Source organism: Cyberlindnera jadinii (assembly GCF_001661405.1).
Source record: "Cyberlindnera jadinii NRRL Y-1542 unplaced genomic scaffold CYBJAscaffold_1, whole genome shotgun sequence".
NCBI lineage: Eukaryota > Fungi > Ascomycota > Saccharomycetes > Phaffomycetales > Wickerhamomycetaceae > Williopsis > Williopsis jadinii.
In genome coordinates this window covers 1,602,956-1,627,786 of record NW_017963652.1, presented here as the reverse complement: position 1 = coordinate 1,627,786, position 24,831 = coordinate 1,602,956, and the positions used below count along the sequence as shown (strand labels likewise).

The 24,831-nt window shown below is 41.7% G+C and overlaps 8 protein-coding genes across 8 annotated transcripts; 1 reads left to right on the top strand and 7 right to left on the bottom strand.

Moving 5' to 3' along the window:
- Positions 1-13: 13 nt before the first annotated feature.
- CYBJADRAFT_165744 (choline/ethanolamine kinase) lies at positions 14-1,820 on the bottom strand. The gene has a single exon (XM_020214183.1). It carries the CDS (start codon positions 1,738-1,740, stop codon positions 97-99), a length of 1,644 nt encoding a protein of 547 aa, XP_020073502.1. The 5' UTR covers positions 1,741-1,820; the 3' UTR covers positions 14-96.
- Positions 1,821-2,284: 464 nt separating this feature from the next.
- On the bottom strand, positions 2,285-2,683 carry DSS4 (guanine nucleotide exchange factor DSS4; the record flags this gene model as incomplete). Its single annotated transcript, XM_020213528.1, has 1 exon — positions 2,285-2,683. One exon carries the CDS (start codon positions 2,681-2,683, stop codon positions 2,285-2,287), a length of 399 nt encoding a protein of 132 aa, XP_020073501.1.
- Positions 2,684-2,992: 309 nt separating this feature from the next.
- On the bottom strand, positions 2,993-4,186 carry MIG1 (transcription factor MIG1; the record flags this gene model as incomplete). The annotated part of the gene is made up of 1 exon (XM_020213527.1): positions 2,993-4,186. One exon carries the CDS (start codon positions 4,184-4,186, stop codon positions 2,993-2,995), a length of 1,194 nt encoding a protein of 397 aa, XP_020073500.1.
- Positions 4,187-6,273: 2,087 nt separating this feature from the next.
- CYBJADRAFT_120814 (uncharacterized protein) lies at positions 6,274-6,462 on the bottom strand (the record flags this gene model as incomplete). The annotated part of the gene is made up of 1 exon (XM_020212336.1): positions 6,274-6,462. A coding segment is annotated over one exon (189 nt), but the record flags the coding sequence as incomplete, so codon positions are not given.
- Positions 6,463-11,168: 4,706 nt separating this feature from the next.
- On the bottom strand, positions 11,169-12,585 carry MET17 (bifunctional cysteine synthase/O-acetylhomoserine aminocarboxypropyltransferase MET17). The gene has a single exon (XM_020214182.1). The coding sequence runs from the start codon at positions 12,528-12,530 to the stop codon at positions 11,217-11,219; it is 1,314 nt and encodes a 437-aa protein (XP_020073498.1). The 5' UTR covers positions 12,531-12,585; the 3' UTR covers positions 11,169-11,216.
- Positions 12,586-13,214: 629 nt separating this feature from the next.
- Positions 13,215-14,900, bottom strand: CYBJADRAFT_160419 (glycoside hydrolase family 13 protein; the record flags this gene model as incomplete). The annotated part of the gene is made up of 1 exon (XM_020213526.1): positions 13,215-14,900. One exon carries the CDS (start codon positions 14,898-14,900, stop codon positions 13,215-13,217), a length of 1,686 nt encoding a protein of 561 aa, XP_020073497.1.
- A 2,470-nt stretch (positions 14,901-17,370) lies between these two features.
- Positions 17,371-19,285, top strand: CYBJADRAFT_165738 (maltose permease). The gene has a single exon (XM_020214181.1). The coding sequence runs from the start codon at positions 17,406-17,408 to the stop codon at positions 19,032-19,034; it is 1,629 nt and encodes a 542-aa protein (XP_020073496.1). The 5' UTR covers positions 17,371-17,405; the 3' UTR covers positions 19,035-19,285.
- Positions 19,286-22,753: 3,468 nt separating this feature from the next.
- On the bottom strand, positions 22,754-24,709 carry NOG2 (putative GTPase NOG2). Its single transcript, XM_020214180.1, has 2 exons — positions 24,004-24,709; positions 22,754-23,540 (listed from the first exon to the last, which is right to left on the bottom strand). Exons 1-2 carry the CDS (start codon positions 24,685-24,687, stop codon positions 22,812-22,814), a joined length of 1,413 nt encoding a protein of 470 aa, XP_020073495.1. The 5' UTR covers positions 24,688-24,709; the 3' UTR covers positions 22,754-22,811.
- Between the last annotated feature and the right edge of the window lie 122 nt (positions 24,710-24,831).

Here is a 24,831-nt window from a genome sequence, read left to right as displayed (position 1 = left end):
TATAAGTGCTACTTTTTTTATTAAGTATTTATTGACTTCCTTAAATGCACACACTCGCCATAAATCAAGACTATTTACATGAGAATCACTAAACAGTTAATCAAAAAGCTTTGTTGGTAGTAGTTTTAAGGGCTTGGTCACTTCATCCTTATCGGCTAATCCCAATTGAACCAAATCTCCCCAGAAGACTGACAGTTTATCTCTTGCGTACTTGAGGTATTCGAAGGAATCCACGTCCGTTTCACCACTTTCCTCTTCCACAACTTCCTCCTCCTCCAGCTGTTCTTGATCGGAATCTTCAGTGACAATCTTGTATTGTTCACCATTTGGACCTTGCTCAATAATAACATCCTTGATTTGGGACTTATCACCATTTTGCAGAATCGCCCACAAAGCCCAGAAGATTGACACTATTGGTCTCCAGAGAATGCACTCGTCGTATAACTTCTTGGCCTGGATATCCAACTTGTTGATATCGGTTTCAGCGTTATTGAAGATGATGTAGGAGTGGATCAAGTTGAACTGCTCCTCCATAGTTGGGAAGTCTGACTCAGTAACTGCATATGATTGTGTTGGGTGGTTGTAATTGTGCATCCATTCGCAAAAATGGTTAGCGATGTCGAACTGAGGAGGATTGGCACCAGAATATTCAAAGTCGATGACGACGAGATTCTGATCTTGTTTCTTCTCCTGTTGAGAAGGTTTGATATTCTGTAAATTTTCAAGGCTCAAATTTGAAAAGTTGGTACGGAGTGACTGTTGATCTGAGATTTGTGACTGAGATTCACTTTCAGATGAGTTGGGAAGGCTCTTAGACGTGAATAACAAGTTACCATATTGAGTATCGTTATGGCAAAAGACCAAAGTCTCATTGAGGTTCTTGTAACGAGACTCGATCCATTTTTCGTACTCCTCAATTTTGCTCTGCAAAAATTCGAATGAAGATCCCAACACTTCTTCCGGTTCAACTCCCAAATTTGGATTTGCTAGAAGTTCCTTGACCACAGGTAACCATTTCTTGATGTTTTTAAACGATGATGGCCCTTCATTTCTCTCTTGTTGTGTCAATTTGATACCCGAGTGCAACTCTTTCATTCTTCTAGCAATTCTGGCGCTTGTCTTCTTGTTCATGATATCGCTCTTAGTTAGTGTGATTGCGTTATCCAAGAACTGCTCAATCCGACCATTTGTGAAGCATCCAAACAAACGAGGCCCAATGTGCTGCATAGAGAGCCTCACAAGGACTTTCAACTCGTAGTCCCTATCGATGATAGATTCAACGTTTGGACCGTAAACTCTTAGCAAGAGCACTGGGAAATTGTGATGGGACAGGTCCAAGTTCCTCAATACGGTGATAGAAGGAGCCTCAACTTTATAGATAGCGTTTGTCAAGGCACCTGAAATTCTCTTTATGGAGATATCCTGAGCAGCGTGCGAAGGAAGTCTATGCCACTTCGAAACGTGCAACTGCTGAAGAACGGACAACAAATCTTGCTTGAAATAGTCAACAGGGAGAGAATTATCCAATGTAGCTACAACAGCAGGGATGTCAACAGTTTCTGTGTCAACAGCACTGTCTTGTTGCTCTAACTCGATAGACTTGAAGGATTTAGCACTGTTTCTGCGCGATCCCAGCGTGGGTCTTCTTGAATGCGAATGGGATCTCGACTGAGAACGAGACCTTGAAGGGTTCGAGTGGAAACTGGAACGGTGACTTCTTGTTTGCTGTTCTGCTGGCATCGCTTGAATAGTAGGGGAAAAGGCTTTCTCGGCTCCTTTGGTTGATTGCTGTGCAAAAATGTGGGCGTTTTGTGGTTTTCTTTGTGTTTGCCTTTGTTTTTCAACATTTGACAGTTTTCCATTTGTTTTGGGCCCTATAAAAGTTTTCGGTTCCTCCGTACTAAATCGGCATGTGATCGTCAGACCTATAGAAAGATTTTCCTTGTCCATTTTGAGATTGTATCATTATTGACAAAGTTTTATCTTTATTAGATGTGACTCGTATTCGATTTCCCCAATTACTCTCTTTAAAGAGACGCCAATGTCCTCTTTGAGCTTTGTATACCTTCGAGTGTCAAAGGTGGACTAATTAAGCTGCGGTTAGATAAGCTGCTAGAGCTAGAAGCAAGTTAAAGTCTTATCGGATTAACCTTAGTGGGGATTTACGCGTGTGTGAAGCCCCAAGGACTTACAAAAGAAGTGAAGGACGATATAGACAGTTCTACCCCTCTTCCCTCTACCGCCGCATTAATTACACTGTTATTCGCTAAAACTTCCGATTCGGTTATTGCTTAAGGTCGTATACAAATGAATCCAAATGAACCGCGTATTTCAACTTCTTGACGTCTTTTTCATCGTCATTGTCAAAGAATGCAAATCCCAGTGGACCACGATCACACTCAGAACAGATGATTAGTCTTTCGACTTTCACACCGGACTCGACAAACTGGTCTGTAGGTTTGGAGACTCCAATGTTGTCAAAATCCCACACATCGTCAACGATGATGAAGTTATCGGTAATCGCATCTGTAGAAACATCCTCTCCAACTTTTATGAAGGGAATACCGGTTTCAATGCGCTTAACAACGTTGCACTTGGGCGTTATGATGCGCGCATTACACTGTGAATATGGACATCTGAGTACAGCACTTGAGAGGTTGATGTCTGGGTTATAAGTGTCCATTCTATCCTCTCCTTTATTTGCCAGCTTCCCGCTGTGCCTCTCCAGTAAAATCACCGGAGAAATTTTCCAATACGTTTTTTGTCCAACCTTTTCCGTGCGTTTTATCTACCCCACGCTTTTCCCGCCCAAGCTGTATTTTTTAACCCCGTGTGTCGCCCCTCAAAGTTTATCGAGGAACATCAAACCTCGGTGCCAAAACCGCTCTAATAAGATACAAGTACAAGTTACAATTAGCCCATCACCTCTATTATATTCACGCACATTTAATATCACATACCTAAGAAAAATTATAGATCACACAGTTCATCATCATTTTTGTTGTGGAGCCGGGAACCCCAAGTTCAAACTACGCAACGGCGGTAACTCATTCGAAAACGTACTCGAGGTTGGTCCCAGCTTTGGACTGACAGCTGGTGTTTGTAACGGCGTAGCCTCCGGAGTCTTACCCAAACGATTCGTTATGGAAGTGGCCCCGATGGAGTTGTTGAGCACATTCTGCAAGTTTGTGAAAGAATTAGGGTTGGAATTAAGCAGAGAAGATTGAACGCCATTATTCGTGGAGCTAAACGCCGTCGATGCGAAAACAGGGGACTGTGGCATGGACGGCGAATTTGGACGCGATCTCTTGAGTCGATCATGATTGTAGTAGTTATCATCCTCCAAGTTCTCATTCATAGAGGATAACGAACTTTGTGATTTGGACTTGTTCAAACTCGCACGACCGGCTGAGATGGGCGAATTCATCCTCAGTGGGGTCATTCTCTGCAGAGAAGATAACGAGTTTAGAGGGTGCGGATGGTGAATAGGAGCACTAGGCAACTTTGGAGATGTTGAAGTGGACTGTGTCTTCATAGCCTGTGTAGGTGGAGGTGCAAAAGGCTGGTTGTACCTTGAAGGGTCAAAGAAGGAAGTAAGGGAAGGTAACGACTTGACGGATTGTAATTTTTGTTCCTTCTCCAGCTCCAACGCAGCTGCCTTTGCAAGAATGTTGATATCGAAAAAAGACGATGGATGGCTTTGACCATTATTGCTTCCCGTACTTGAATCCAAATGTTGAACGCTGTTGCCATTCAAAGTAGTTGTTCTTGGGGGTGAATTTGGAAGCGAAACTGTCGTGGCCAGAATATCCCTCTTCAGTTGAGCCTCCTTCTGTTGTGTTGTAATGGTATATATATCATCCTTAGTCTCCTCGGACACTTTAGATTGTATAGGTTGCTTCTCAGCCTTAACCTCACCTTGTTTTTTCTTCAAGTTGTACGTTCTTCTTCTCGCATTGGGGTTGTTGTGGATTCTCGAGTGTCTCGTTAACTCATCCGATCTTGAAAACTTCTTGAAACAGCCTGGGTAAGTACAAGCATGGGGCTTTTCACCTGTATGTGTTCTTATATGTCTAGTCTGGTGTTCTAGTCTGTGAAACGCCTTTTCACACATAGGACATTTGTATGGTCGAGGAAGATCCTGCTTTTCCTTTGCTGGGGTGTTGGTCTTTTTTTTCTCCTCCATCTCTAATCTCAGACCTTTTACTTCTAGAAATACACAACTCGGTGAGTTTGTTTAAGCCTGGAACGATTATTCAACAGAAATTAATCTTTCAAAGGTGTCTAGGTTATACACTTTTCAACAAGTTTCCCCTGGTGGTGAGAGCTTTTGTAGATTTTTTCCCTGTTTTTTTGGTCTTCAACCCCAGGAAAAACGAGAAAGAGAAGTGGGAAAAAAAGAAACGAAAGCTGCCGGGTAAAAAAAAGTTTGGAGAAGAATTTTTTAACACGCCGCAAGTGGAGAGAGAACTTTACACACGCCGCCCTCCTAAGTTTTTAACAAATGAGTCCAAGCCCATCACACAGGAGGGAAACCTCGACGACTACAGTGGGTTTAAACGCAGCACAAGCAACAACAACAAAAAAAAATGGCAAAGGGGTAACTATTTGAGCAGCTTTTCTTGAAATGGACTCCTAGAAATAGGGGGGAAATGGATGTATTCTACATCCACACATACTTTTAGGAGGGGTCTCGGTGTTTGACTCTTTATTCAATTGTTTGGAAATTGAACACCTGAACATTGAGCGCTGAGCTCTGAGATCGAAGTTGTTAAAGACAACAAGTTAAACCTTTGTGTATGCTGTGACTATGGCACTACCAGTGGCACTTAACACTGGTACACTCACTCCCTTATGGCACAGAAAGCCATAAGATTTCCGTGTGCAGGCACGCATGTTCTGAGCGGCAATCGCAAACCGCAACTCGCAGCATGTTGAACGTGTGTGTTTTTTTGGCCAGTTTCAAACCTCAGCTGATTGCATGTTTGAGAAATGTCGATTTGTAAGAATTTTAGATGAAACTTGAGAGTCGCAGAGATCCAGCTTTTGGAACGGTGCCATAACGTGATTTGTTGTTGACTTGACATTTATGAGATCCTACACAGTTTCGCCAAACTTGATTTGAATTGTGGATGTATGCTAAACTTAGTACAGTAACTGTATACATAGTATCCCGGAGCTTGAGAAATCTTAGTTAACTAATCTTTCATGCATTCAAGTCCACCCTGGGAGGCATATACACAAATACATAGACTTCAAACATAAATTGGTCAACTTATAAAGGATGCTTGTGGGTAGGTGATATCCATAGACGTAAAATAGCACAAGCTACGTTCTCCTAGTATTCTGGAGGTTGTTTTTCATAACAGCAATGGGTCGGACGCCGGGGGCCGGACCGACTATCCCCAGACTGTTTCAATTGAAGGTGGACCAGCAATTAGCGCTTCCTCGGACTTGCTTCTGCAATGCGCGGCTAGCGCTTAGCTGAGATCGCAAAGCAAAAAAAAAACCGGAAAAACTGTTAGAACTAACGTCATTCTTACGCGCTATCTCGAATACAGCTGTTTAAAAGTTATTGCGGATTACGGCTCTATTTTTGCGTTTCGTCGATAAACAAATAAATAGTCGTTGATTTTATCACTTAACAACCATAAAACAAGTATGTAAAGTCAAAAAGCATAGTTGATAACCTTTAAAAAGTGTGTAAAAGCAATGCGAATAGCGTAAAAGTTTGTGTCATCGGCACCATGTACAGCTGACATTCCCTAAAACACCATCATTCAGTCATGAATAAATAAAATAGTGGAAGGCGCCCTGTCGTTCAAAGATGAATTCCACCTCGATGGTCTTGTTGATCCAGGTATCTCTTCTTCAAAGCGAAACCACAACATCAACTTTCGCCTACTGTAAAAGAGGCACTCAAAATTTTTCACTTTTCGAAGCACATTGTACCACGCGATATGTCAACACATGCACAAACAACCGAAAAAAAAAACACCCAAAAAACCACACGATATAAATACTTCGACTCTGAGGATAACAGACCAGTACACCCAGTACCAAATAAAAATTTTACTCCTCACGATAACACATCTCGTTCCAATCCCGATTCAATCCCCGCAGGAGATCAAATGTGTGTAAAATAATAGCACAAATTATGAGGTGATTTTCCCCTCCAAAGCAAAACGCCATCTCGTGTTGGAGCTCCGCCTGTAAACACCCCCGTCTGGAAGAATACCAAACATGGTCTAGAAACACGTAGTCTCTTTACTCATGCTTAAAACAGCATCTGTTACCATAACGACATGATCCTGTTTTACTCCAATTGGCACATGGTTTGGAACGCCATTTGGATCCCCTATCAACAGCCTTCAACTCGTGCTCGCCATGAGCAAATTGACATTTTGACCCATATGGACAAGTGCCACTTCTCTGAAAAGTAGAACACAATTCTGTCTTGTAGAGAACGGTGTTTATCTTATTGTTCTCCGATGAATTGGCTGACTTGGTCCCTGAACCACCAGCTGGAGCTTTTGTAGTAGTCGGCGTACTGTCTTGTAGTTTGTCCAGGTTCTCCTGTGTGAGTGGCAACTTGTCTGCCTCCAACTTTTTGGAGTTCAAAGTCTCTAGCTGTTGTTGCTGAAGTTGAATCTGTAGTTGCAACTGTTGAAGCTGTTGTGCAACCAACTGTGCTTGTTGCTGGAGCAAAAGTGGGTTAGAAAACATTGGTTGTTGTTGCTGCTGCATTTGTGACTGTAATTGATCGAGGTACCCCTGTGGTTGAGAAGTTTGAACCGTGTTATTCAAAGAAGACCCAAAAAGGTGAGCCTGTTGAAGTAGACTGTTGAGTGTTGTCTGCGATGCTTGAAGAGATTGCTGTTGTTGCATTAAAGTGGTCATTTGTTGTTGTGGTTGTGGTTGAGGTTGAGGTTGAGATTCAAACACCCCTAATGAATTGTTGCGGGTGTAATTAGTAGTCTGATAATGCAGCGGCGCATGTGGAATTTGTGACACACTGTTCAAAAGCGCGTTGAATTGTGAAGATGCCGATGAAGTCGCTGGTGGCGGTGGTGTGCTACTCCGTGGTGTTGTGCAAGCTGTGAAATTCATCTGCTGTTGCTGTTGCTGTGATGGCAAAGGTTGTTGTGCCATTGAATTGTTCACCTTCATGTCAAAAACAGAAGTGGACCTTGAGCTAAAATCATGCGATGAGCTTTGAGTCTGAGAGTGCGGGTTGGACTGGGGCGAAGATTGGAAATCAGATGAATACCAAAGATCAACACCCTGTAGCTGGGAGTACAGAAACCTTTGCTCTTCTGGCGTGTTGTTGTGTTTGAATCTCAACGGAATATCAACGTTGTGGCTACCTTTTCCCTTTTCACCCCAAAAGTCTGATGGGAGGAGCCTGGATTCCAAGTCTGTGTCTGTAGCAGATTCTGTGCCCATACCTGAATTGTAACTATCAGTGGACGCCAATGACCCTGTTGAAAAATCCTTCTGTGGAAGCTGGGACCTAAGCTCAGAAATGAATCCCTTGTCTTGTGTTTGATAAGATTGGTTTTGATGTTGAAACGCTTGGATGTAGTTGTAATCCCAAGATGACATATCAGATTTTTTGCTCTCTTTGGTAGCTGGATTCGGGGTTGTGTTTGGGTACGCTAATTTGAGAAACTCGCTATGTTTGGGCGTAGTTGCTTAGGAAAAACAAAAGTTCGGGGACTGTAAATACCAATATCGTCTTCCCTAAACCTTCGAGCGTGTCTCGTTTTATAAATCTTTGATCTGTGGAAATGTGAGCAGGATTCCAAAAGGTGCCTAGAAGTTTCTTATATATAGAAAGAAGTGAAAACTGGAAGGAACAGAAGAAAGAGGTGTCAAGGGAATTTTAAACACACGCACAAACTTATAACTGTGGACAAATTTGTCCCAAAACTTTTCTGCGGCTACAAAAAACGGTTTGTCCCGCATATATGAAAACAGCGAGTTTTTGGGACAAATTAGCTCGAAACATTTCTTTTTTTTTCGTGCAATCTGGCTCTTTTCAAACCTGGACATTTATAACGCTCATCGTCATCATACACGAAACGATTATAGTTAAAAGAACAAACAAAAGTCCACCATAATGTAAACGTTTTTTTGAATATCAATAGTGGATTTCATGATACAAGTGTTTTAAACTCCGCAGGTTCTAAGGGTGTGAATTTTGTCCAAATTGACACCTGAAAATCTAAGACTGTCCGTACGCTCATCACCAGGCGCTTAGTGTTATCTATCAGATCAGTGGTAGGTGACACATATGTACACCCAAAGACTTCACCGAGCCATCGGCCTTACTATTTTGAAACTTGTTGGAAAGTTGTAGAACTGTGAGTATATTGCATGTAACCGTATATATTTGATAGTACAGGGTGCTAATGGAACATAGGCTCTTTTCCGTATCCGGGATCAAAGCTGTACTTTCCCTCAATTCAGGCTTTTGGATCAAGTTTCAACTCGGCCTTAGGTTCCTACGACTCGCCTTTTATTGAATAATTTTATATCCAAACAATGATGTCCAGCTTTGTCCAGTCAATTATATAATGATCAAGCTGTAATCGACACATCAGTACACCTGTGATAGCTATATCAGTACACTAATTATTGACTAAGTTCTTTCAAGAACTTGAGGTCTTTTATAAACCTAAAAATTATACATTACCCCCTGGCTTTCTCTGTATTGCAACATAAAGATTCAAATATGAGGCTTCACTTTCAACGTGTTTACCCAAGCACATTTCTACCATGGAATGTATTCAACAATAGATCAATGTCAGACGACTCACAAGTGTTGTCTTGATTTAATAACTTACCATTAAGTTATTACATACTGTCAGTGAAGAAAAATGTAACTACATACAACAACGTCAAAGATTGGAGGAGTGTGAGATGGAAAAGGACATGTTCCCGGGTTTGACAAACATGTGTCGCTACATCATCATTTGTCCCAAAGCAAAGCATGGCTGCAAGACATTTTCTTTACCTGCATCTGTACTTCGGTGTTAAACACAAAATTACTGCATCCACGTCCAGTTCTCACAAATGCTACACAGAATTGAATAGTCATGGCTCATGGGATATATATCCAATAGATGTGTTTCAGATCATATAGATAGATGAAGTTTAATCGGTTGATCACATATTTACGACTAATGCTATTAGGTATGTTTATATGTTTTTGTAACTTGGTGACCGTCCCGCGCAGGATTAATTCGTTGGACGATCACAACAGGATTCGGCATATTATCTGGTGGATGGATTTCTCATGTAAAACCAGGATCCGAGAAAAGGGCGCCCGCTTGAAACATTTTCTTGAGATTTGAGTGTGACTCGTTGTGAGTCACTCTTCTACGAATCAAAAGATTCAACTATACTAGTGACATTTTGGAGACGACTATGAGAATGTTCTTTGTAAAAGAATATCTATACTCAAACCTAACGTTGTTCGCTTTCTCTCAACTAAACTGAACGGTTAAAAACTCACCCTTATTCATGTTGTGCAATGTCTAGGTGTAAACTTTGAAGAAAGAGGGTGTTTACACCCGTGTCCAAGGTAACTCAAGCATGAACTGGCGAACAGTGACTCGCCTCTTATAGGCTAGTTTGATGAGATCAAGCATTGGTACTGACGTCGACGGCAATGTGGCTTTGCAGTGCAAAGAAGTGCGTGCTAGGGTTTTCCTAGGTAACTTCTGTAATGCAGAGTTGCTGAGCTCCATTTCTAGCGTATACATACATATGTACAAAAGCGATTCCGGGATTGGTGCCCATTAGGTTCGATTTGTCCAAAACGAAAAAAAAAACACTCGGAAATGTCTGAACTTTTGTGTGTATGTACAACTGGGAATATTTTTCAGGGGCGAAGGGACAAGACATGAAGGAGCGGACTCCTCCATCTGATGTTCTGGTTTATGTGGCAGCTGGATTATCACACAAAGCTACAAAATAACATGTAAAATATATGTGAGAGTTTTATCACTGTTCTAAAATATCCAAAGATGTCGTGTTTGGGACCTTACTTATTTTTAAGTATGTGAGGAGGGGGACCTATGTGACACATAACTGAGATTAAATTTTTGAATGGCGCAAAGTGATCTTAAACCTTAAATACCTAGGTGAGGGGTAAGATTGGGGCAAACGAATAATCCGAATTTTTTTCAGGCCGTAGTCGTTCATGAAAATGTGCCATTTTGTGCTCTTCAGAGACTGCAAAAGGGTAGTGATTTCTTTAGAGTAGCATGAACGCACTCCTTGTGTGTGTGTGTCTTATTGAGATGCGACAAGACACTTGATGAGCATGTTGCGTGCACCGTGGACGTCACGGTTGTGCTCCTCGGGATTCAGCTTATAATCTTCCAGATATATCGACGTCACAATGTATGTTTTTGCCGATAACCTTTGTGTGGCACGTTGCTTTGCTCAGGGTGTGCCAGTTTAACTCTATGAATAATGTCAATATGATCATAAGTCAGTATAGTATAGAAAAATATAAGAGAAGAGGTTCAGTTCCTAAGAAGTAAGAAAGAGGAAATACAATGGTTCAAGAAGTGTCTTGTAAACCATTGTAGAGGACCACTTGAATCTTGAGGATTCATGCTTCATGTTGTTATCACATCCCAAAAAGGGTGTGATAATTGTAAAGTGTTATAGTGAATCACAGCTGATATAATTCAGTGATAAACCCGGAAATCGAGTCTGAAGGTCGAATATCACGGCAAGGTGGTAAAGACACACGCCTTCCAGCTGCGTGAACGACGCGTGGTGAGTGGATGGTCTACACTGGGCTCATGAGGGGGAGAACGTCTGGTCCTTTCCGGATTAAATCATAGACACTGCGAGCGAGTTGAGGAGTTTGTCAAATGTCCGTTGTCCACTTCGTAAAATCCTCCCTGTGGGAAGGGCTTGAAATGCCCATATCGGACACTTTTCCCACCACATATCAGTTTTGCTGTTATTTTGCTGTACATTTCCGTGCCCTAACACAGCAGTTTCACATTTGGCGCAAAAGTCTACGAAAGGGCACCTTTTTTGGGCAACAGTTGTATCTCCCTTTTTGTTGCTGGGAAATAATGCGTTTATAATTAAATCGAGGAAATCTAAGTGGGAATTAAATCTACACCAACGAATTCAAATTCAAACCGTTTAAAAACATCAATTCTTCGTAATCACTTCTATGTAATCTACTTACCGAAAACCTTGCTGAAGGATTGTTCAAAGTCGGCAATAAGATCATCAATGTGCTCAGTACCGACAGAAACTCTAATCAAGTCCTCAGTGACACCAGAGGCCAACTTCTCCTCGTGAGACAACTGCTGGTGAGTAGTGTAGTATGGAGTAATGACCAATGTCTTAGAGTCACCAACGTTAGCCAAGTTAGAAGCAATCTGCAAGTTGTCAACAACTTGTGGACCAGATTTGAGGAAAACATCCTCTGGAGTTTCATCCAATGCCTTGACACCAAAGGACAAGACAGCACCGAAACCGTTGCTCAAGTACTTCTTAGCGTTCTCGTGGTATGGGTGGGATTCCAAACCTGGGTAAGACACCCAGGAAACGTATGGGGACTTCTCCAAGTACTTAGCCAAAGCCAAAGCGTTTTGACCTTGTCTCTCAACACGGAGGGACAAAGTCTCAAGACCTTGCAATAACAAGAAAGATCCGAATGGGTTCAAAGTAGCACCCAAGTCTCTCAAGATCTCAATTCTGGCATGACCAATAAAGGCCAAGTTACCCAAGGCATCGTTAAGCACCAACCCGTGGTAACCTTCAGATGGCTTAGAGAATTGTGGGTACTTCTCTGGGTAGTCCTTCCATGGGAATCTACCAGAGTCGATAACGACACCCGCAATGGTAGTACCGTGACCACCGATCCACTTAGTAGCAGAGTGTGTCACGATATCAGCACCGTGGTCCAATGGCTTGACAAAGACACCACCAGCACCAAAGGTGTTGTCAACAACCACTGGAACACCGTGCTTGTGGGCAACTTCGGCAATCTTCTCAAAGTCTGGGATGTTGTACTTTGGGTTACCGATGGACTCAATATAGACAGCCTTGGTCTTTTCGTCAATAAGCTTCTCGAAATCGGCTGGGTCGTCACCTTCGACGAAACGAGTCTCAATACCGAATCTCTTGAAGGCAACCTTGAACTGGTTGTAAGTACCACCGTAAAGGAAGGAAGTAGAGACAATGTTGTCACCAGAGTGAGCCAAGGCGGCAATGGCAGTGAACTGCGCAGCTTGACCAGAAGAAACTGCAAGAGCAGCAGCACCGTTCTCCAATGCAGCAATTCTCTTCTCAAAGATATCAGTGGTTGGGTTCATGATTCTGGAGTAGATGTTACCTGGCTTCTCCAAGCCGAAAAGTTGGGCACCTTCTCTGGAATCGTCAAAGACATAAGATGTAGTAGCGTAAATTGGTGGAGCACGAGCCTTAGTAGCTGAATCAACTTCTTGACCAGCATGCAATTGAAGAGTTTCGAAGTGCAATGGCATTGTGGTAATTGCTTATGGGGTTTTTTAGGTTATTACTTCCTGAGAAGGTTCTGTACTACAAGAATGCTGTTGAAATACAAAATGTCGAACAATGGGAAAGATCAGTTTTATATAGAAGCGTCCTCGACACGCTATGTCTCCATGTTTCGTATGCCCAAACAACTTGACGAAATGTGGTAATTGCACGTGACATGTGGCACCTCTTGTTAAAATTCATATGCAAAATCTTGGTGTGGGACGTGGTTTTCCCCTTTGTTTGAAAAGTGTGTGCGCAGTGTAGAACTCTGGAGAAAAGAGCCGGTCTCTGGAGCTGTGAATGGGTTGTTGTAACCACAGTTCTTTGGTATTTTGATAGCTGTCAGATTTACCGAACTCAGGCATTGTCTGTTGTAAATTAACTATGTCGAAAATAGTCAGCTACGACTCTGGTGATGTCTGCTTAGATTTCCCAATTGAGATAACACGTTCTCTACGCCATATGCAAATTTCCAATTGGCCGTGTCAGGTGTGGATTTCTGAAATATCCCACCCAAATTGTCTGTTCTGTTACCAGCAGCCTCCAGATCGATCGGCTTTAATGATAGACAGGCCGTGTGTAGTTTTAGGACATTTTAGCTTTGAAAGCAAGACTACACAACACGAAGCGAATCTCATCTAACATCTATACAGTATAGAAGATACGTATCAATCAGAAACAAGAACAAGCTTGGCCTCGTAAGGTGCCAGCTTACCTTCAAAACCTTGCATGTTGGACAGGATCACCTCCCCATCGTAATCAACGTCCTGTTCTTCGTTTGAAAAGTTGAGGATGACATCAATCTTCTTGGTACCCTTTGACTTTGTGAATCTGAAAACCTTGTCGTTGTGGTAATCGACAATTTCAAAGTCACCATCCACCATCAAGTCTCTGTATTGCTTTCTGACACCTATGGCTCTCTTGTAGAAGGAGAGAACGGAGTCCGGGTCATTCTTTTGAGATTCAACGTTGATGTCAGGATAGTTATCGTTGACCTTCATCCAGGGCTTACCAGTGGTGAACCCACCGTTTGCTGACGAGTCCCACTGAACTGGTGTTCTGGCGTTGTCACGCGCCAAAAGATTGATAATATCCAAGAGCTTTGTCTTTTCTTCTTCAGTGTGGTCCTTTTCGTTAAAGGCCGCCCAGTAGTTGATGGTGTTGATGTCGAGGTACTCCCTAATGTCCCAACTTCTTGGAACATTGGTCATTCCAATCTCTTGGCCTTGGTAGATGAAGAGTGTACCAGTTAGAGACACTTGAAGCAAGGCCAACATCTTTGCAGAACGATTCCGTAACTCCTCAGTAGAGGTGTTACCGAAACGGGTCACGCAACGTGGTTGATCATGGTTCTCAATAAAAACCGTTGACCAAGCATCATTACGCTCACCAGTTTCATCGTCAATGATAAATGAGCACTGATTTTGAATGGCATCTTTGAAATCCTTCAAAGTCCAGCCGTCATAACGGAATCTGTCACCCTTGTTTGAGCCCACATCAACAGTGTCAAAAAGGAACATCATATTCATTTCTTTTTCCTTTGCACTGACGTATTTGAGAGCATCTTCCTTGGAACAATGACCAACTTCACCGACTGTCATTGCATCATATTTGGATGTAACTTTCTCGTACATTTCCTTGTGGAATTCATGGATACGAGGACCAGAGTTTGAAAGAGCCCCAGCAGGCTGCCATTTTGAATCTGGAAACACAATTGGTGCATCTGGGAATGATTGTACTTTTGAATACATTCCAGCTGTATCAATTCTGAACCCATTGACTCCCTTCTTGAACCAGTAATCCAAAGCAGAATCATAGATGGCTTGACGAGTCTCTGGATTCTCCCAGTTCAAATCAGGTTGGGTTCTTGCGAACTGGCGTAGGTAATATTGACCAGTTGTCTCGTCATATTCCCAGGCGGAGCCAGAGAAGTGGGACATCCAATTATTGCGCTCATCCTTCCAAATGTACCAATCTCTCTTGGAGTTATCCTTCGAAGAACGCGACTCTTTGAACCAAGCATGCTCGGAAGAAGTATGGTTGATGACCAAATCGAGAATCAACTTCATATCACGTTTATGGATCTCCTCAATCAGCTTATCCATGTCATCCATCGTACCAAACTTTTCATATATGGCATTGTAATTTGAGATGTCATACCCCATATCGTCCATGGGAGATTCATAATGAGGAGAAAGCCAAACCACATCAGCACCAATTTCTTTGATGTGATCCAGCTTTGAAATCAACCCCGGAATATCACCTATACCGTCACCATTTGAGTCTTTGAATGAAGCAGGCCAAACCTGGTAAACGACTGAATCTTTCCACCAACTTTCTTTAGGAATTGTCATTGAGCGAGAACTTGTTCTTGTTTTTGATTCACTTTGGAGGGTTAGAAAATACTATTGTGATCTAATTGCAATATATACGCTGAGTTTACAACACAATCGGAAGAATTATCGCTGGAATTCAACGATCACATGGCATCAATTCTTGGGGCAGCAACATTCATGAATGATCGAAGATTTACATGACAATCTCTATGAGGTTGTCACACACCCGTTCAGGATGGAGGCTTGGGGAAATCGGCACTATGTCATGAACGGCTGGACACCAAGTTGAACCTTGTTTGAAATTTTATGCAAACGGAATAATGGAGGTGCAGCTTGGTACATAGCACCTTGTTTCCAAGCCCCGAGATGGTCCTCTGTCTAAAACTAGGAGACAGAAAATAAGTCCAAATTTGTCAATCCAAAAGGGGTTGTGCTAGGCTCCTTACTCGACGTATTCGTCGCAACTGATAGCTGTTGCAGTTCTTTTCAACAATTATTATCCCTGTTGTATAAACAGTTTCGGTGGGTTAATATTTTAGCGCTTAGGATTAATTGTTGGAAAATTTAACCGCCCCATGTGCATGGGGTTGAAAATATCCTTTCGCATCCAAAATCTCTCCCTACTTCTCCTCATTAGTGGACGTAAATTTAAAGTACGATGCCTAGTCGGGTGATTTTATGGAAGTGCAGCACACAAACATAGCAATGTTTTCTACTGGAGTGTCTACGCCTTGATCATTGAATTTAATCCTTGATTCATGCACATAAACGTCATTTCCTTACAATCTATTCCGTTCAAGTTCTACAAATAAAGGCTCGGGGTGGAATAATATGAACATCTGCATAAATATATGCAGCAAATATGTAACATGAAAAACAGTCATGAGTTTTCCGAAACAACGTGTTAGTTGTCAGACTATTTCAACAGTTCAAGTGTTAAATGCCAAGTGTCGAAAAGGCTTCAAACTGATGGCCCGTTCTAAGAGTGAGAAGCCAGTTCTACAGTGCAACTTATCCCATATCCCTAAATAAGAACATATCTAATTGCCAATGGGATCAATTCAAACGGGAGTTTACAATTGATAATTTCCCCCCCCCCCCCAATTTGCATTATCTTATGCTGATCGATATCTTACGAGGGGGTAGTGTGAATTCCAAATTCCAGTGGGCATAAACTTCCCATGTATAAGGATAACTTCATATAGACCGACGCAAATGGCTGCAGAAGACGGAGAATTGATTTGGGAGTGTCGGAGAAACAATTGAAAGTCAATTGCTCTTGGGAACAAATGCTGAACAGTTTTTTGAGAAAACATCATCCAAATGTGATCTCCTCTACATACACCCCGCAATTGTACATCTCTAATGCTCATTAAAAACCATCCCAGTTGGAAGGACTCGATTCTCCCTTTAAAGATTCAAAAAACAAAAACAGTCAATACAAGGACAATTAGACACCTCCTTAAAACCTACCTTCATACTTAAATTCTCTAAATGGGAACATTCACTAGCTCCTTGGTACGTGTTTTAAAATATCAGCTTGGTATAACATGTGGAGTGCTGCATTTTGAGAAATTCTCCCCGCAGTGGCATGGGCTTTGAAGGAGGTCCAATTTTATATGCCATGATGTAATGGTAATTTCTCCGTATTAACCAATATAGAATCAGTGCAGGCGGTTTAATTTTGCGGAAGGTTTAAGAGAGCGGCGCCTTTCGAAAGTATGCACTATGCAGCATACCCCAGGAAGGACATACATGAAGTTGGCGACCTGGTTGGGTGAACATCGGAAAAAAGGACTGTTGAGACTCGACAGCCCACATTCCCTGAAACTTTGAAGTATAATGCCCGATATTGCACAGCTACAACTGTTAAATCAGAGGTTTATATTCATAGTTTTGATGAGCGTACTATGTCTTTGGACCCTTCTTATCAAACCTTGTAAAAGAGTAAGGTTTCCTAATATCGGTTTGACGTGGTTTCAATAGATAGGGTGGCTTTTTTCTGTTTGAATGACTCGATGCTAAGCTCATTTTAATCAGGACGAATTTCATGTTATACACAAATGGGGTGTTCACCAAGTCTCGAAATGTAGCTTTCTCGTGCTCAACAGTGTTGAGCATGCAGCAGCTTACAGAAATATTGATCTGCAGCAGTGTGTTTTAGGCGCTTTCAGTGACGGCTAATTAACAGTTTGTACTTTCCCATATGATCATACTTGTTGGATGTTTTCCACAGAGTTAATAGACTCTCGTGACCTTATTTGTATCATGGTGGGGACTTTTTCCATCTCCTGGGTATTTAAGTAACGTCGTTTCTTCTTTGTAAGGTTTCCTCTCCCCACTGTTCTTGGTCCATTGCTCTTCTTTTGAGGAATTAAACAAGTAACTATGGCTGAGCACATAGAAGATATTAAGAACCCTGCAACTACAGAAGTTGTAGGCTCTAAAGCTTCCAAAATTGACTCAATTGTCAACAATTACTCTGGAAAAGATGTTGAAGACTTTGTTGCAAAGTTCGTTGAGATGTCTAATGACGCTCAAGCTAACGATGCCCATGAAAAGAGTATGACCTTGAAGGAAGGTATTGCCACATTCCCAAAGGCAGCCTTCTGGTCAGTTGTTCTCTCGACTGCCATTATCATGGAAGGTTTTGATACTAATCTGCTTGCTTCTTTATACAACCAGACAAGTTTCCAAATACACTACGGTAGATACTATCCTGATCTTGGTGAATATCAAATTCCGGCAAAATGGCAAACTTCTTTATCCATGGCTGTGAACGTTGGTGAAATTATTGGTTTATGGCTTGCAGGAATTACTGCAGAACGTTATGGTTATAGACCAACTTTGATTGTTTCTATGATGCTTGTTATCGGTTTCATCTTTATCATCTTCTATTCCGTTAGCATCGAAATGCTTCTGGTTGGTGAACTCCTCTGCGGAGTAGTGTGGGGTGCGTTCCAGACGTTGACTGTTTCATATGCATCTGAAGTCTGTCCAGTTGTCCTGCGTGTGTACCTTACTACATATGTCAACGCCTGTTGGGTCATTGGTCAGCTGATTTCATCTTGTGTATTGAAGGGTACTTTATCAATGGACACTCAATGGGCTTATAAGATTCCTTGGGCTCTTCAATGGATTTGGCCGATTCCAATTATCACCGGTGTCTACTTTGCACCAGAATCTCCTTGGTGGCTTTGTAAAAAGGGCAGGCTTCATGAAGCTAGAACAAGCATCAGACGACTACTTAGTAAGAACAAGAATCTTCCAGATGTGGATGTGCTAGCAGATGCAATGTTGAGTAAGATGCAATTGACCATTACGCACGAAAAACAACAAATGACAGGTTCATCCTATTGGGACTGTTTCCGTGGTGTGAATTTGAGAAGAACCAGAATCGCATCGATGATTTGGGTCTTGCAAAACATCACAGGCTCAGCCTTAATGGGATACTCCACTTACTTTTACACTCAAGCTGGATTGGATCAAGGAATGTCTTTCACATTTAGTATCATTCAGTACGCTCTTGGTTTGATCGGCACTCTTCTTTCTTGGATTTTGTCGCAGAAATATGGGCGGTTTACCATCTTCTTTGGTGGAATGCTCATTAACTTTATAATTTTAATCATTGTGGGCTCTCTAGGATGTGCAAATTCGTCTGGTGCTTCCTGGGGTATTGGTTCACTTCTTCTCGTCTTCACATTCGTCTACGATTCCACTGTTGGTCCAATCACATATTGTGTTGTTGCGGAAATTCCATCGGCTCAGGTTAGATCTAAGACAGTGGCTGTTGCCAGAAACTTCTACAACCTTGCGGGTATCCCGGTGGCAGTCATTACACCATACATGTTGAATCCAACTGCATGGAATTGGAAGGCTAAGACTGGGTTCTTTTGGGCTGGCTTTTCATTATTTGGTCTTATTTGGACTTGGTTCGAGTTCCCAGAAACGAAAGGTAGGACTTATGCTGAACTTGATGTCCTTTTCAAGAACGGTGTGAAGGCCAGAGAGTTCAAAACTACTGAAGTTGAAACTTTCAACACTGAAGAGATGCTCGCTAATATGGATGACAACCATCTGAAGCAAGTTGTCTTAGAGAAGGAGGAAGAAGAAAAGGTGGAGATGATGGAAGATGCCAGATTCAAAACTTGAAACTTTTTCGGTGGTTTCTAATACCTATAAAAATGTCCAACCATTTGTATAACCAGTTGTTCAAATCTAGTCTCTGGGATATATTATATGAAAGTTATGATTACAGTCTGTTTGTGTCATTGATTGACAAGGACTGCTTGGTTTCTTATCGAATTTATAAATTGTTGCTGTTGATATTGGCTGCCACTGTAGTGTATAACAAGTTAACGTTTCCATTTAATTTCTACCTCTATAAATCGTAAAGAAGTGACGCTTTATTCTTGTAAGTTGAGCTAGCTTTTGGGCATCACGTCGTTTTCAAGTCTATGGTAGACAAAGATAACTAGATATCGTGGTTAATTTTCCCAGGATGTAAAGTATTTGGTTATTCTATATCTTACTATGATGTATAAGATTTATATGGTCTAATCTTCACGGGGTTTATTAAACACTCTTGTTCTTAGTTTTTACATGATTAATCTGTAACCACAGTCAATAGTGGTATCATCCGGAAAATTTATACTTCTGTGCTCGTGGGCTCTTTCATTGCGATTATTAGTACATATGTAATTCATGAAGTGTGTAAAAGCAGACAATCTGATGGTCCTAAGGTTTGGGGAGGAGCCAAGGAAGTCCAGCAAAGTGTGTCTTAAAAAAAGTTGATGGCCCGCTCTGCTCAATACGTTGCTCTAGTATTTTGAAATATGTGAGGATCATATTGGGCTCTTTGAAATACTACTGTTCAAACTAGTTAGGATGTACTAGAAGAGTATGTCACTTTCATGCATATGGTTATTGGTAACTCCCAACACGCTACGGTAGCTAGATATAAATGAATATCTCAAATGAAGACAACAAAGATGAGACGGGGATATACCAGTCAAAAGTGTTATACAACTACGAAAGGAAACACTACATACATCTAGAGAAACCAACAGCAAGGATGGAACAGCCAAAGCTACCCGGTCTCAGACCTCAGGATTTACCTCGAACAACATGGGAAAATTGCAACCGTCCCAGATCCTGGATATTGGTACAAAGTTCAATGCCCGTGGTTATACCAGTTATATAACAGGATATAGAGGCTCAGTTCAATCACAACGTGCATCATTAACCAAAAGTTGGTGTATATGAAAAGACCCTGCAGAGGCTCTGAGTTGTTTTTAAAGCCATCATGCATACCGAATACAGCTGCCTGCAACTCCCTCATCATTCACTCTCAGCCGTGACAACCTTGGCTGTAGTGTTCGGGTGTTTTTGATCACCCCCCTCTCCAGCCAGTATGTATAGAACTAATACTTCATAATCATAATTATAAGCATCAATCTTGAAAATCAAATGGTCAGGTGTTTCAAATGTTTTTAGTTAACTTGTAACACTTTTTCAATTGCTACATTGACGTTTTCTAGTGGCTTTTTGTTATCTGTTATTTTACATAGTATTTTGTACATTTCTTCTTTTTCACTAAAACTGGGTTTAATTTTTCCCAAATTTTATTCCATACGAGAATTTTCATTTATATAAAACAAAACTACGTCGTATATTCATTGAATTTACATCTCTTCAATTAATTTGTAGTCAATTAACAAATGATTTGTAGTCAAGTCAGTTAACAAATTATTTGTGGCACCATCATACTAAAGTAGGCCATTAGCACATAGAACTAGGATTGATAACTCTTACGGAAAGCCTCCCGAAGGTGTTTGGATGTTTTCATGATACGGCGTTTGCGTTACGTTGCATGATCTTGGACCTGTCGGATTAATAATTTGCATGATGAGTTTAGCTAGTGAAAGATGAACAGTAGCTTATTGTAATCTGTAATCAAACCAGTAATACCATGGCAAGCCAGATTGAATATAAAGCATTCTCAACATTCTTTTGGAATGGGAATGCCCCATTGGCTGTAAAGACTTGTGCCAATTGGGCACATTCTTCTGAAACCGTTGTAGATGCAGTAGTGGTCACAGTTGCCTCTATTGTTCTGGTAAGAGCAGTGGCGGATAGCTTTTCAGTAACAGAAACCATTATGAACGAGACTGTGGTCCTGGTCGATGTAGATATTATAGAAGTTTGGATAACAGTGGTTACTGGTTGAGAGAATGTATATGTGACCGTTGTGAACGGGTATATCTGTTCATCATTCAGGAGGTATGAGGTGACATAAGAAGTTACAGTTCTTGTGAGTGTAGTAGTAACAGTTGTCTTTGGAATAAGCTTTGTGACTGTTGAATACACTGTGTATGGACTGTTTTCAATAAACTGATATACCGGTGTAATAGTTCGAGTAATCGGCTTAGCAACGCTTGTGTCGTCCGAACTGATAGTCACCAATGTTGGCTTCCACACGTCTGCTGAAAGAGTCAAAGTAGCAAGTTGAACACTCGTTGATGTTAAGCAGTTGTACAAGAGTTCAGTTTCCACATACTCCACGGTCTCATACCAAACCGACGTTGACTCCTTTGGGATCCATGTTGTTATGGTCCCATTCCAATTGGTACAAAATGATGGCTCGTACCAAGTTGTCGTTGTTTCTGATTTAACACTTGAAAACACAGTGGCAAGCTTGGTACTTGTTGAAGCTAAGAATGTTGAATAGGTGGTTATATGTACTGTTACCGTTGATGCAACAGTCGTCCTGAGCCACTCCGTTATTGTTGTATGTCCGTGGGACGTAGCTGTAGTACCTGGTATAGTCAAGGTACTTGTACTGACAGACGTTCTGTGACTTGTACTCGTACCTTTGCCCACGGCAATGGTCTCGAAAGCCGTAACTGTAGCACGAAGGGTAGTTGGAACCTGTATCGTTTTTGTAGAAGTGACTGTACTGTAAATAGTCTTTGGAGCGTAGTGCGTAGCGTAGAAGGTGGCGGTTGCCAAATCGAGAGTGTTTGGTAACTGTGTGCTCGTTGTCCTTGCATACCCTGTACTTGGTGTACCCACGGTACTACCCACTAATGTTGTATAGGGAATGGTTGTATCGATCTTAACTGTTGTTGAAACTCTGGAGTGCACAGTGGTGGTGATCTTACCCGTCGTTTCTAATGCCATTGTCCTGGTCTGTGGCGTGGTAACAGTAGTAGATGTAGTGGCAGTAGGAGCGATATTTGTGGGTGTTTGTGCGGTTGTAACAGAGATCGGAGATTGAGTCGTACTTGGTGTAACTCTTGTATCAGTAACTAATGTTCCTTGAAGACTAGCGGCTGTGGTGATAACACCGCCGCCAGGGAAGTTCACATTGGTTCTCTGAACAAACACCGGTGTAGTGGTGGCCTGGGCGGACGAGGCAATTACAACGAAAGATAAAAGGAACAACGACCTCATAGATTCTTTAATGGTGATGATGATCTCTAAACGGGACACGAATTTCTATAACTCGTTCATATGGGTTCTTTTATGATGTTTATATACAGATCTGTCCCATGTAACTAAACCCGTAATTTGAATACAGTGCAAAGAGGAGTCCACAGCTTCTTCCAATAAACCAATAGGGCGGTTAGGTCATAAAGGGGGAGAAACCATCGGGACGTATCGTATTGTAGGCCATGTTCTAAACTCGAACCTTTTTCAACGTTGAGAACACCGTAAACGTTGTGTTCAAAGTGTATGATAATTGGTTTCAAGCTACATGCGCTGCAGTTTACCCACACCACCTCCGCCCATTATGTGCGCGTTTATATGTATATATCCAACACCTATGGGATTCGAAACAGCTTAGTTGAGGTATACATAGAATAGAATACACAGTAAATGCAACGTATATTGTAAACCCCGCCCAAAATTAAATAGACTTAAAGATCAATCTTGAATACCCTTCCATTCCCCTTCTTCAACGTTTCCCTCCTCCTCATCTTCTTGTTCGTTAGTCTCCTCTTCCTTTGCAACTTCACCGCCCTCACGGCTCTTCTTACGTGGTCTTTCTTCATCCTCTGGTGGTGGAACAAACCATGGGATCTTTCCTCTGTTGAAGTCATTGATCACCAGCTTGGATATACCTTGCTCATCCGGTTCACCACCTTTCAGGAGTCTACCATGCTTCTTAGCAAGGAGCTCGATGAACTCAGTAGCGTTATTCCATCCAGAGATCTCGTATGTTCTCTCCAAATGCTGTCTCTTACATCTTTTAAGCACTCCAGGAATGTACTGCTCGGCATGTGTAACATGCTCAACTCTGACAACACCTCTGAACAGGATATCTTCCTCAGAATCCTTTGAAGAAGGCGGTACAATACCAGGACAGTCAATTAAAAAGATCTTTTTCATCAAAGTAATGTATTGCCACACTTTGGTCTCTCCTGGGATTGGTGCCACTTGACAAACTTTCTTTCTTCTCAAAGTGTTGATGATACTGGATTTACCAGTGTTTGGATACCCAATGAATCCCACAGAGATCTGCTTTCTATCAGGATGAAGCACTGAAAATTGACGAAGAAGTTGAATCAAGGAACCCTTACCAAAGGAGTTCGTTATAGAGGCATGGAATGCAATTGTTGGATGGAATTTTGACAAATGCTTTACCCAGGCAGCCTATAATCTAACTGTTAGTAATGCTTCAACTCGGAGTGACCAACAACGGCAGAAATAATAAGAGAGTGCGAGATGAGTCAGTTACTCAAGACTGATCAAGAAAGGCTATATAATTGGTATTGTGATGAGAGTGTGAGGGTCTTTACTACGAGCATCTCAATGGGTAAATGACACAAAGGTCTGAGAGCTCAACTCATAAGTCCCTCTCATGATTCTAAGCAGGAGTCAAAACGACTATATCTGCGTTACAGAAACCCAGAACGGGAGTTGTAGAGGCGAATCATATCTCGCTCTTCCAAAGTTGTAACAGGCATACTTTGTAGATAAAAGTTGAAATGCGTATTTCAAGAAAGACACCCTGACAAAGAACTTTGGTATAAGTGTTGTTTTACAATATCTCTTTCTTCTCTTATTATATCCTGTGTCCTGGTTAGTCAATCAAAAAAATTGGTTAATTACTCACGGCAACCCAAGTTGGTACCAAATCACACTTGTTCAAAACAAAGATCAAATGTTTGTGTGCTGCTTCTTTTTTAATATATTGCTCAACAGATTCACATCTTGTTCCTAGGGGATCTCTGGCATCGAGAACATGTATCACCACATCCGAAGAATCGATGACTTTATACAGTTCGTTCCAAATACGTTTGGATTGACCCTTGTGGAAAATGGCCTCCTTGGCCTCTGCAGTCCAACCGTCCGTATCAACATTACCCATGAGGCCCATAGTTGTGGCCAACTCATTCTTTTCCTGGTAATCTTGAGCATCCTTGTCAGTTGCACCAGCAAGCTCTTCAAGACTTGATATGGCAACCCTTGGTCTCTTTCGTTGTGACTTTGGACCGAACGTGTGTTCAAAACTTTCAGTTTCCAAGATTCTGTTGGTTGGTGATTCAGTAGTATCCTTCTCCTCTAAGAGAGACATCGGAAGCTTATTTCTTCTTAACAGAACTTGATATGAGTCCTGTTTTGTTTCACCAAGAGCCTCTCTGAAATGCGAAAGAGCATCCTGGGATATGACTCTGGTGTTACCAAACCAACGGCGGTTTGGATCAACTCTTGCAGTAGGTGCGGCAGTATCTTGTAAGTAAGCAGCTTTGATAATCTCACCAGCTTTATTACGCTGAGCACGACCTTGCTTGTACATGTTAAGCTTCTTCACCTTTTTAGCATCCCTGTAGAAATTTTCACCCTTCACGCGAAGGTTACCATCCCTCACATCACCTTCACGTACACGTCTTTGCTTTTCCTTCTTTCCTGTACCCATTGCCCCTTTAGATCTTTTGAATTA